At 37.9% G+C, this 13490-nt stretch overlaps 1 protein-coding gene across 1 annotated transcript in view; it reads left to right on the top strand.

The window, feature by feature from the left end:
• The window catches only part of SIM1 (SIM bHLH transcription factor 1), a 69915-nt gene that overhangs the window by 33108 nt on the left and 23317 nt on the right, over positions 1-13490 (top strand). Inside the window, exon 10 of the mRNA XM_054699050.1 lies at positions 9863-10031. Within this exon, the coding sequence (XP_054555025.1) occupies positions 9863-10031 (169 nt within the window). The remainder of the gene's footprint in view (positions 1-9862; positions 10032-13490) is intronic.

Raw genomic sequence — 13490 nt, 5'->3', positions numbered from 1 at the left:
AGACATCTTCATGGGGGATTAGAAGCCTTAAGTTCTACAAATCATAAAAGTAGGCAGCTACCTACTCTGTAATGGGTTCTGTTGGTAACTATGCACACTATATAGTATCATACAATCTCTGACTCCAAATATAGAGAATATGAAAATATTGGCATGTTAGTGGACAATTCAAAATCTCTAACAATTCAGAACTTATTTTGTTTACAACTTATCTATCAGGCATTTTTAAATAATGTCTGGATGTTTAGATTTGTAACAACAAGAAAAACAATAACAATAATGGTAGAACATTTGTTGAATTGTGAATTTTTGTTAATAAAATACATCTCAGGGCCTCTCTGGTGGCGCAGCAGGTTGAGTGCAGTGCCAAGAAACTGTCCTCAGCCTCTGCAGCACCGGTTCAATTCCCGGCCTGCCGGGGAGAAACCCACATGGCGCGACAGACCTCTCTCCTGCCTCTCCCATTGCTCCCCCAGCAGTGTCTTCGGTCTCTCTGCCTGTTCTGTTCCCCACTGTGTCTCCGGTGGATCCTTTCACCCTCCCGCACATCGGGCCTGTATCCCAGTTCTTGTATAAATAAATGTCTTTTTTAAAAATCAAAATAAAAAATAAAATACATATCAAATTTATCTTAGCCATTTAAATGACAGAATTTAGTGTGTATTTAGTAATAAAGGCATAAGGAGATTAGAAATAAATGAATCCAATTAAAGAACATGTCTGTGAGATTTGATATGTCATAGATATGAATGAACTGTTTGCACAGCAACTGTAAAGAAACATTAATGATAGACTAGCTGGAAGAGCTTTAATAAGATAAATGCCATAAGACATAATTAAAATGTGGAAGTAAAACAAATGAAGAATTGTGCATTTGAAAATGTTATATATCATGCCATCATTTTGCTGCATCTTTTCCTAGGGAGTTGAGCACCTGGGGTTCTGCTTTTCTGTTACCTGCAGATGCCTTTCTGTTTGTGGCAAAGGGTAAAGCCTCCAGCAATGCCTTGAGGTTTGGCTTTGTGAGATTCCCCACATGAAACCCTGTGGGGAATCTGTGGATCTCGTGATCTTGAGTATGGGATCCAAAGTTCTCAGGGTTGAAAAGGAGTGTTGACAATCTTATTTCTGTATGATTGTAGGTATTTCTTCTGTTCCTGGAGTCTGCATGGAGTTGAAAATAGTTCTGTTCTTTTCACCTTCTTTGCCAGAGGAGATCCTTCAGGGTTTAGGAGTTAGCATTGTAGTGGTTAGAAGAACTATGTGAGAAAACTATTCCTGTGGGACAGAACCTCAAGCAAATATAAAATGTGGGTGGTGGACTCTTAGTATATATTTATTTTAGATTTTGGAAAAATTCTAAAGGGAACATACATTTGAAAAACATTGGCTGAAAAATGATAGCGGGGTGTGAAGGCCGGAAGGATAGTGAGCAGGTTTTCTATGATACCAGCAGATGGGGTAAGGGAGGAGTCAGAATCCTCGGTGGCCTTTGCAGGCTTTTATTGGGATTTACCAGGTATACAGCAGGCAGGGGTGCTGGGGTCCAGGAGGCTGGCAGGCCTCCCAGCCCCCAGCAAGTCTTCACTCTGTCTGGGCTCTCTCGTGGTTCTGCTTCTGCTTCTTTGCTTCTACTGCTTCTCTTCTATTTGTTCCCGTGATGCTACCCTTAAAAGCCCAGTCTTAGCCCAGGTGAATCCCATCTACATAGGCCCACACCCTATTCCAGGTGCCTGCCATCAGGCATGTATTTGGGACCACAGGGTTCCTTCCTCTATCCTAATAATGGGAGGGCAATAAAGCCTGATATTTTACCTTACCCTACACGGGGCCTCCCTGATGGTGCAAGGGGTTAAGCACCACATTGTGAAGCAATCCACAGCCTCTGCAGCACGAGTTTGATCCCCTGGCTGGCCAGGGAGCAACCCACATGTGAAGCAGACCTCTCCTGTCTAGCCTGCTGCTCCCCTCTGCACTGTATTTCAGTCGGTCTGCCTGTTCTGCTCCCCACTCTGTCTCTGGTGAATCCTCTCACCCCCACCCCTGCATCTCTGGCCTGTGCCCCAGCTCTTGTGTGCATAAATAAAAATCTTTATAAAAAAAATGATAGTGAAGATGAGGGCAATGATCACAGACAGTGGGGAGGTGGGAACAAAATGGAAGGAGATGGAAAAGAGGGGGCCAGGATATTATGCAAACCTTTTATCTTCTACTTGTTGAAAATTTTAAAAAGTACGAAAAGCTTGGTTGTTATTGGTATCACTTTTTTTCCCATTTATATTTCACTTTTTCTTTTTCTAGAAGTGAGCTAAAGTTGAGGTTTTGATTGTGGGAGAGGAGAATAATTTTTAACTTATGACTTTGATGAAAGAAGCAGCACATATTACATTTACATTTTTAAAGAAAAACATTGTGCTCCTGTTCCCTAACCTCAAGAAAATGAGAAACAGAAAATTTCTAATAGCCATAAAATTTGGAACTTAGACCTGGAGAATTCATAAATATACCCAAAACTGTAGTAGCTATAGACTGAGTTTCTGAGCATTAAAAATAGTTTCTTAGAACAAGAAACATTGTCCTCACTGCAGTGTTTACTGCATTTAAACAATTCCCATGAAACTAAATTGTTTTAAGAAACTATATGGCAATACTTCCTTTTTTCAATGATACATGATAATTGAAGTTATGTTCTCTAAGGAAATAGTATAAAATCACACAGTTCACATGAAAGCCTTCAGACAGATAGTTCTGTAAGGTAGAAAGAGCGGAAAATAGATCAGAGAGTATGTGAAATGTACAAGCTGGGAGAGCATAAGGAGATTTGGACATTTGAAAATTACAGATGGTGTGCCTGAGAAGTGGAACCTATGGGAGAAGAAGTTTAATGGTGCTTTCTCTTCTGTAATTTAATATCACTCACTAAGAGGAATGTGGAAATAGAAAAGGAATGGGGAAGCTATTTAAATATGAGGTACAAGTACCCTAAATTTGCCTAAATTAGGGTTTTTTAAAGAAATATTTTCAGCTTGTGAATGTCATACATGTTTCCTATAGAGAAAAATTAAGATAATGCAGAACTAGAACATCTTTAATCTGTTTTCTAGGTAGCCACTGTTAACATTTTATTTTTTTAATCTCTCGCTATATGTGTATGGTGCTATGGTGTATGTTATGTATGCATGTATATACTGTAATGTTAACTTAAAAAGAAATAATTTTTCACTATACAAGTAGTATTTTTCACATGATTCAGATAAAAATTAATACTTGCATAATATTTTACCACCAGTATACTGTAATTATGTAAATGTTTCTATTATTAGTTCTTATTTGATTATTTACAATTAAATATAAGAAATTATGCTGATAAGCACCCTTGAATATAGAATTTTGATACTTATCTCTGATTATTCTAGGAAGATATATTCCTATAAGTGGAATTACTAGATTTAAGATTTGAACATTCTCATGATTCTTGATAAACACTGCCAGTTTACTCTTACCAGCAATATATACGAATGCCCATTTAATTCAGCTTATCTTTATTGGGATTTATTATCATATGAAAAATCTTTGCCAAATTTGAAAGGCAAAAATGACATGTGATAGCTGCTTGAATTCATGTAGACTGTTACTGGTGAGGTTAAACATTTAAACAATTATTGCTCAGCAATTTGTGCATTGTTTATATTATTTTGTTTTTATTTGACATTTAGATGTATTCATTATTGATTTGTAGGAGTTATTTCTCTGGAGATTTAGAAACTCCTTCATGCAAGTGTAATAGTTCTAGTAAGTAGTTGAGATGAAATTAATTTCGTATCCTAATTTGCCTAAGTATAACATTTGCTGTGCCTGAAATATGATTTTAAAAAAGTACATTTTATCAATATACTTAACACTAAAACAATAACACAATTTGTTTCTTTGATTTATACTGTCACAAATTTCAGAACAATGATTATTAATTATAGTATGGAGATTAAGATATCCCTCACATAAACTTACTTACTTAGCAAATGTCTTTCTCTTTCATATAGAACAGTTTCCCAGGGTTTTCTTCTTCCTCCTCTTCTTTTTTTTTTTTTTGTCTTTTGGATTTGAAATGAATGTTTATTGCAATGAAAATTGTTTAGTTAATCACTTGCAAGTGAGCACCTCTGCTCTGTGTAAGATATTGTATTAGACAGTAAATCAAGACTGTTATAAGAGAAGGAATTTTGGAGGTTATTATCAAGATATGTCATTCCCCAGTCAGTAAGACCGAACTGTAAATGCCAGATGAGTGGGAGGCAGTGAGTGGCATAGCATCTCAGAGGAGGGAACAGGGGGAAATCACTGTGACCTCCGGAGGTAAGGAATCAAATCAGGATGTAGTGTGCTGGCAGGTCTGATCTAGCTGTTTCTCCTTGTGTCATTGGTTGATCCGAAGGTATTACATAGCTCCTGTTGTGAGGATGGTTGACTTTGCCACATCTTATTGAAACATTACAGTTTTTGACTTATTTTTTGATTGTTATTGTTTGCCTATTATTTATACCCATGTGTTTCCTTCTTGAAATCACAATGTGATGGTAAATTTGTGCCTAGCACTGTCTTACCCTTGTGATGCCATCCACTCTATATCATGTTGGATGAAACATACAAAGGCAGAGGCAATGTTTATGTAAACCCAAAGACTTTGGGGGAACTACTAAAATGTCAAATCAAATGGAGAAAACCACAAGGCACAAACACAAATCCACTTATTAGTATGAAACTATTACATTTCCAAGGGTGTCTTAGCCTAATTTCCCAGCACATTGTCTTAGTCTGTGAGCCCCTCACAGTATGGGATCCTCTTTATCATCTATCTCTGCTGGGCTCCATGGGAGTCTGAAAATGAAACATAAAGTAGGTCTCTCTGCTGCGGCGTTTTATGCAGTGGCTGGGCAGTAACTCTGCCAGAATATAAAGGAGGTCATGCACTTCGTGTAACAGTGACTCCAGAATCCAATTAAAAAGTTTAGAATAAGGCACAGTCATTCCCACTTAATCCGATCACGGTTTAATGCAATCCTCTGCTTATTTCAGTCAGCGCCTTTGGAGCCAAATCAATTGTATGTCGCTGTTTCCACGTTCACCTCCGTAATTTGATCACCTTCAGCTGTCTAAAAAAATAGCTCAACTGGGAAATCTGGCAACATCTTTTAAGAATTGCCACATTACGTAAAGCCCAACAAAGAAGGTCCAGAATACCATCCCTAAAGCTGAAAGACAGAAACAAAAGTTCAGTTGTCCAAAATGGAAGTGGAATAGGGTGTGGCGGAACTGAGGAGGAAGATTCTTGCAGTCTTAGCAGGAACTGAAAAAATACTCGACCTCTTCTCTGATACCATTCTAGCTCAACTGAAGGTTGTCAAAATATTAGCATCACTTTCGGCATTATGGTAGCTTGTTTCCCAGTTGAAATAATAGAAATGATATTAATGCATTTATCTGAAGTTTACAGTACATTTCAGATGTGAGGTCATCATGTATTTGTTGCGTAAGGGTGTCACACTGAGCTTCCTATGAAGCAAGTTGGCATTTACCTCATGAGTGGGCAGGGTGTATTGCTTAAGGGAAGGCTGAGAAGGCCAATGAGGTAAGAAAGGCCCCCCTTTATTCTATTGGAATTTGAGTCATTCCAAATATGTATATAATTATAATAAAGTTTAGAGTAGACTCAGATGGTTAATTCTGCAAATTGAATGATTTCTGACTGTCCATAATGGAATTAGAGGATTAGTTTGGTCTGTGCAAATATGGGTGAGATTGGCAAACTGCAAGTATTAGTGATTGAAAATTACCCATTTCACATTGCCTTCAGAGCTGTGCTACCTGGGATTTCTGCAGCTCAGATACAAGTCAAAGGGATGAAAAAACTAAATGTAAATTGGTATCAACAGTCATTTTGAAAATATGTTAAATGGCATATGCCGCAGTTCCTCTTGATACACTGGAAGAACAGCTTCAGCTGCCTGGAGGGTCACTTAGGGAGTCTAATGAGACACTTTTCAAGAAAGCTTGGAAGTGGAGCAGGGCTGTGCCTTTCCTTTATTAAAGTCAGGTGAGTCAAGTTTTTTTTTTTTTTTAACCATACTCATTTTAAAGCCTAACTTTTGTGCATCTGATTGTTTTATTGTGTCCTGCTCCATGAAGAAGCGCTGAATGGTGTTATTATACCCACATCTAACTTTGAGAATCTGTGTGATACCAAAATATGCCTCCCTTTAGGGGAGGAGAGAGATAATAGGACCACATTCTCTTGTCTGAATTTGGACGAGAGACGTGGAACTGGGAATGTGATTCCATCAGCATCTAGCCTTTAATCTATACAAATGAAAACTCAACTTAATAAATTCTAATAGTAAAACAAATACTTTGTTCTTAGTGAGTGCACAACTCAAGGCTACTCTTGGCAGCTTATCAACCATGCTTGAAATGTCTAAGTGTTTGTTTTTTTTTTTTTAGTTGTCCTCTCCATCCTGGCACATTTTTTATGTTGTTAGAATTTTGAACAGAGGGGCAGGAAAATCAAACTTCCTATTTAATTTGAGGTATTTGCATACCTTTTTCTAGATTTATTAGCATTTTCATGTGATAAATCAAATATTTACTGATTTTAAATTTTTATTTAAAACTCATTAGAATGTCGGTTCTGGGTTGCTCTAACGTTCTGGTTTGCTGACTTAGAAATAAATAACTTACCTTAATAAGTATCTTTACTGTAATCGATTTTAGAGACTAAAAATTAAGAGAGCAAATGAAAATGAATTTGTAGTGGAAAGCAAAGAATAACAGTATAAGTTGGTGTTTGTAATGACATGCATTACAGCTGCTACAAAAGTGAAACTACTGTTCAGGGGAAGTCAGGGGCCAAACATTGTCACAGAGCATAGGAATTAAGAAATAATTTTTATTATTTTCTGAGTATTTATGATGGTCCAGATACTATGCTTTAAGTTTTTCATGTATTTCATGTACACCTCACCACATTCTTATGAATTATAGAGGAAACTTTAGGCTGGTTGTTATACAGCAACAGGCTTAAACCCTCAGCTTTCTGATCTGTTAAAATTTGGTGGATTTTTTTTTTTAAAGATTTATTTATTTATTTATACAAGCACCGGGTACAGTGAGAAGCGCAGGAGGGTGAGAGAATTCACCAGAGCCAGAGTGGGGAGCAGAGCAGGCAGATGGATGAAGTACACTGCTGAGGGGAGCAGCGGGTGGCAGGAGAGGTCTGCGCGCCATGTGGGTCTCTCGCCCGGCAGCCGGGGATCAAACTGGCACTGCAGAGGTTGTGGGCAGCTTCACAGCCCAGCTCTCAACCGCTGCACCACTGGGGAGGCCCAAAATTTGGTGGATTTTTTAATTAATATTTTTATTGATCTATCAAAAATATTTGCATATCTCTATATTTATTTGCATTTTCATATGATAAATCAAATATTTACTGATTTTAAATTTTTATTTAAGCCTATTTATTTTGAGTATTTATGTCATTGGAAGCTGTGCAAAAATTTTGGACTCAATTAGTTGACATGCATACTGTCAGTGTCTGAAAACATACAAGAGAAAAATGAATTCTTGTTTATTCTCTGCTTATAGGCATAAAGTTACTGTGCTGAAATGTTGCATTAAGAATGAGTTTTTAGAAATTATTTGGCCATATTTCTAGGGGTGCATGATTTTTGCTGCCAGGCTAAGGTCTGTGAGGCGAGGACTGCCTGGGTACTCTGCTGCCTAGTGGACAATGTGCATTTGATACGGGATAAGCATCCAAGCGTGGTTGCTTCACCTCCTGTGAGAACCATGCTTTCCTGGCTCCCTGTCACGCACAGACAACCTCAGGGCAGGTGGCTCAGGGGACTCTTTTCCCACAGAGAAGGGCTTTTGGGTTGATTTTATTAGTAGTCATTGAGGAAAACAATCCATTCTTAGTTGCATCCTTATTTTTTTCCTTTTTCATCTATGTAAATATTGTGCAAATGACCATTGGAATACAGAAAATTATCTCTCAACTCTTGTCCTTTAAACATGGGCCACTCAATAAACAAGTATTGAAGACATGAATAGATTCCACAGTCAGCAAGGGTTTCAGGGAGACCAGTTCTTTGTAAGAGCTGATTTATATGTGTTGGAGTAGGGAGAAAGTCAAGGAAGCATCAAGTCAGTTTGGAGAGAACTGTTTTGGAGGAATTGAGCGGCTGGTGAAAGAAAATGTTGAAATATTGTCAAAAAATAGGTGGTAGTCACATTTTGGAGGGCACTGAATTTCTGACCAAAGAGTGCTAGGTCTGTGGTGTGTATTGTCCTTCAGAGTTGATTACAGCAGCAACATATTCAGACTTCCTAAGCCTCAAAGACAAATTTCATGCCCTCCTAAATTTCTGTTGCTCAAGTAGGAGCATTTTTCACAATTGCATTTAGTTCATGAACCATTTGATATGAAGCCACTGTCATTTGCTGGCATATATTATTCCACTGTGTTCGTGACTGTGATAGTACTGTTTTAGTGGTTTCTATTCCTTGTCACTGAGGGCTACTTGCCTGAATTATGCTTTTGATTTTGTCTGACCTCTTTGTAGAAGAACACAGAGAGAAAAAGAAAGAAGTTAAATGAACATTTTATAATCCAGAGAAATTTGCTAGTCACTTTTACGTATATAACTTAATTATATTTTATATACTTTCTTAATCCAAAGAGTATTAATAAGGCATACACAATTTTTTAAAAATGCAAAGCCACTAGAGAAGAGGAAAAATGAAGGAAGCTAGAGGAATTTGTTGCCAAAAATGCCTGCTGTGAGGACTTTTATACTTGCTAGATGTGGGACAAATGAGAATAGGAACTCTAGGTATCTTATTTACCCTTTTTCATCTCCATATAGTACAAAGTCCAGCATGTAGCAGGAGCTTAACAGATATTCATTGAATGAAGGAAGGAATGGATAAAATTTGTAAAATGTACCCTGAGGTAACTGAATTTGCTAAATGGATTAAAGAGATTTTTACCTAATTATATGCCTGGCTATACTAGTTTGCTAGCTCTAAGAATATTTGGAATGCTTACCAGAATAATTGATCCTGGAACAGTTGATAGAAAATATTCTTCTTGCCAATAATCAGTTACTACCAGATGATCAATTTTCTGTTGTGTAACCCCACCAGGAAATCTTTCATTAGGTCTTATAATCTATATGTCACCAGGAAGGACACAAAAAGTCAGAGAAGTTGAATTATGGATTTACTTTCTACATATCAGAGTAGTTAAAATGCTTTTAAAATTGTTTTCTATTTAATAAAAATGTATTACATTTAACAAATGATATAAATTTTGGGGGTGCATCTTGACCTCATGTCACTTACCCCCCAAATTCTAGTGCTCTTTCCACTATCACATTGACTCCTTCTACCCTCCCCTCCCCCACCCCTCTTCTTCCCAACCTCTGGTAAACACTAAATATTTCTCAGTCATTGATTTTTTTTTTTGGTTATAATGTATTAGTTTGTTGGCTTTGGTTATTTATATTCCACATGTGAGAGGAAACGAGCCATATGTGTGTGTGTGTGTGTGTGTGTGTGTCACGGAAAAATGCATCTTTTGATCAAGACATTTTCATGAACTTATATAATATGGTATATGTGCAGCTACATGCATACACATTAGTTAAATGTTAGGCTTTTCTCAATAGAGGTGTTTGTGGAACTGATGACATGGCTAACTTCTGCTTGCTTCCTTTTGAAATACTGATTACTCTCATTCCTGGTGAGAGAGCACGTTAAATCCATTTCTGGTGATGGTTGATGAAGGGCCTGTCCTCCCTACCTGCAGGGACACAGAATACAAAGGACTGCAGCTCTCCCTGGATCAGATCTCATCCTCCAAACCAGCCTTCTCCTACACCAGCAGCTCCACTCCTACCATGACTGACAATAGGAAGGGGGCCAAAGCCAGACTCTCCAGCTCAAAGTCAAAATCTAGGACTTCCCCGTATCCTCAGGTAGGTGCATTGGCTGTTTCACAACTTACTTTTTCCATGACCTGATTTGATCTTGCCATTGAGGGAGGATTAAAACTGTTTGGAACTGCTATTTGGTTTTAACAATTTTTATTTTTATTTTATTTTATTAAAAAGATTTATTTATTTATTTATACAAGCACTGGGTACAATCAGAAGCGTGGGAGGGTGAGAGAATTCACCAGAGCCAGAGCAGGGAACAGAACAGGCAGACTGACGAATACACTGCTGAGGGGAGCAGCGGGCAGCAGGAAAGGTCTGTCACACCATGTGGGACCCTAGCTGGTGGCGGCCCGGGGATCGAAATGGCGCTGCAGAGGCTGCTGGCAGCCTTGCAGCCCAGCGCTTAACCACTGCACCACCAGGGGAGGCCTGGTTTTAACAATTTTTAAATGTATAAATATGGAAAGCTTTCTGAAACTTCTTCTCTTTTCCCTTCTTCCTCTAAAATAACTGTGCTAATAAAAATCTGAAATGAGGCAGCAGTCCTTCTGCCCACCTGTGACTATGCAGGTGCTTTTCACCCATTCTCTCCCTTCACAGGGTAGCAGCCTTCCTGCCCGCTGTGAACTACACCGTGCCGGGGCTTCTCTTCACTGACCTCCCTCAGCAGAGGCAGCTCTCAAGGCTGTCTGCCGGCAACCATGCAGACCTCTCTTAGCAGACCTGCCCCTTTGGGGGCAGCTCTTTCTGCCCACTTGTGTCTATGCAAGTTTCCCTTTTCCTTCTCCCCTTTTTTCATAATTAATCTGCCCTTTTGGATATAAAAAAAATTCTGAACTGACCTTATAGTTTACTGCTTTACTATGAATGTTATGAGAGTTTCTGTTGCATAACTGAGTCTCAGAACCATAACGATAGCTATAACTTTGTTATTTCAAGGAGCTTGATCCTAAATCCTTAACCCACAATGATTAACCAGAAGGATGTACCTGGCATAGCAAAATATGGAAAACAAGAGCTTGAGGTAGAAAAATTCAATCTTAGGACAAGATCTGAAGCAAAAGGATATTAAGAGGTAAAGGAAAGGATCAAGGATATACTTCAGCATCATATTTGAACACAGATGGGCAATTTATGAGAAGGAATGAAACAGAGAGGATCTTCCAGATGACAGGAGTGCTAGGAAAAGCAACTCTCTTACCATCTTTGTGAGGTGGTGAGCCGATGACACCTAGGAAGTTATTCTAGAAACAATGCAAAGTACAAAGATGAATCCAGATTCTTGGAAGGAAAACATTTTTCTGATCTTACCTGGAGAGATTAGGACAGAACTGTGAATTCCCATTCTTAACATCTATGATCACTCCATCCTTTTCTTTAAGGGTACCATGTCTAACTTCCTGCAGTTTATTAGAAAAGCTCAGGAGATGATTCTTGACCAATATAAAACCTCACGATTGGGAGTCATTTCACGATGGCCTTTATCATTTATGTTTTTAGTGGATTTTTAAAGTAAAAGTGGCAATCTAGTGAGTATAGAAATTATTTCCTTACTAAATCAGAGTTGTTTTATCCTGTTGATTTCAAATATATGCTGTTTGAGGAATTGCTTTTCATCAAATTAATGGTCACTAAGAAGCTATAATTTGGAAGATTATTTTAGCAGCTTCTTATGTGAAGATGAGAAGATTATGGCCCCCAAGATAGCAAATGGTTTGAAATCTTCCAAAGGACATCAGATTTCTTCACTTTGATGAAAGGGTGAGGAGTAGATATATGATGTCTAAACATTTTTCAGTGCATACCTTCTGTTAGGTGGACTGATTGTTTTATTTCTTAAGTGTATTTTAGTTAAAGTCACTTTGAAGGGGAGGGGTTGCTTCTCTTTATTAGATATCTAATGAGAAGTTCGTATTACTATCCTCAACTTTGGGAAAAGAGATTTCCTGTCTCTTCTTTCTATTTGGAAGGATGATTACTCCTTTGGGCAGTTCTATTCTTAAATATGTAGACATGTTGGACACACAGATGAAAGATTTTTAAAAAAAATTTATTTATTTATTTATTTTAGAACTGGGTTACAGATCAGAGGCGGGGGTGGTGGTGAGAGGATTTACGAGAGACAGAGGGGAACAGAACAGGCAGACTGACTGAAATACACTGCTCAGGGGAGCAGCAAGCGAAACAGGAGAGGTCTGCTTCGCCATGTGGGTCCCTTCCCTGGCCAGGGATCCAACTCACACTGCAGAGGCTGCGGATAGCTTCACAGTACTGTGCTTAACTCCTTGTGCCACCAGGAAGCCCCCAGATGAGAGAATTTAAATTAGGAAAATGTAAGTTAAAAAGGAACTTATCCCTTGTTGTACAGCAATTGAGCCACCAAAACAAAATCTGTCAACTGGGCTTCTAAAACTTTACTGTAAGTCAGTGCTTTCTTTCATGCTTAGCGCTTAATATCTAATATTCCCGTTAGTATAGGGGTAGACTAACTACTTGTTAAAAAAATGTTTTAACTTCCATTACACTACTCCTATGTATAAGTGTGTTTCTATGAGGAAGAGTAGTAGTAGTAGCAGCAGCAACAGTAGTAGTTAATTACAAAGTTATACATTTTATTTAAACAAGAAGAAAAGCCAAAGAGTGAAAATAGAAAACCCCTCTCTAGTCTCATGTTCCCTTTCAAAAATTGTGCTTTGTTCTAGAAATGTTCTAGAATGTGTACAAATCGCACACATGTATACACAATTGTCTATATGGTATTTCCCTGTTCAGTTGTGTGTTCATTTTTGTGCTTAATACTTACATAAATGTAGTTGTTAGAATTTTGGTCATATGTCTCACTTGAAATTACTCAGTCATGAATTAAGTTTACTTAACATTTATGTGTCTAGCAAAGGTTATTCTTTAATTGTGTTTACTTTAGGTAATCATGGTATTAGATCAATCTTTGACTAAGTTCCTATTACATGAACTACTAATATATAGAGATCAGAAAGGGAGCACATTGTCTTTGCTTTGAAGAGCTGCTGGTGTCAAGAGGAATAGGCATTTGCTGTTAATTGTCATGGGGTGAGCTGAGGTCCCTCTAGGGGACACATTGGAAAAGCATGATGTTCAGGACAAACTTATAACTCTTTGCTGGATGAAAACATAATCTTGGAGTCTAAATACTCACAAAAATTTTTAAAATTGCTTCTCAAAAGTCATAGATGGTACAAATTGTCCTTATATTTTTAAGGGATAGTACATTTTGATTTTCCATGTGTCATTGTTATTTGTGTCTTTGACTCAGTAGATGCTTAATGCCTGAGTCAGAAAGATGCTCTGCTGCCCATTATGGTAAATGAGGATAGGGGTTGGGGCAACAGTACTGGAATATAAGGAAGTGGCATGAGAGATGCCCTTAAGTTTTGCAGTACAGTTGGAATGATATAAGTTATGTGCTAGAATAAATAGTGTATAGGGGATGGCATATACAAAGGACTTTATGAGTGTTAT

Source organism: Talpa occidentalis, unplaced genomic scaffold, assembly GCF_014898055.3.
Source record: "Talpa occidentalis isolate TD23 unplaced genomic scaffold, MPIMG_talOcc4v2.1 talOcc4.2, whole genome shotgun sequence".
Classification (NCBI taxonomy): domain Eukaryota; kingdom Metazoa; phylum Chordata; class Mammalia; order Eulipotyphla; family Talpidae; genus Talpa; species Talpa occidentalis.
Note: the sequence above shows the minus strand (reverse complement) of the source record. Positions and strands in the feature narration are given on the sequence as shown.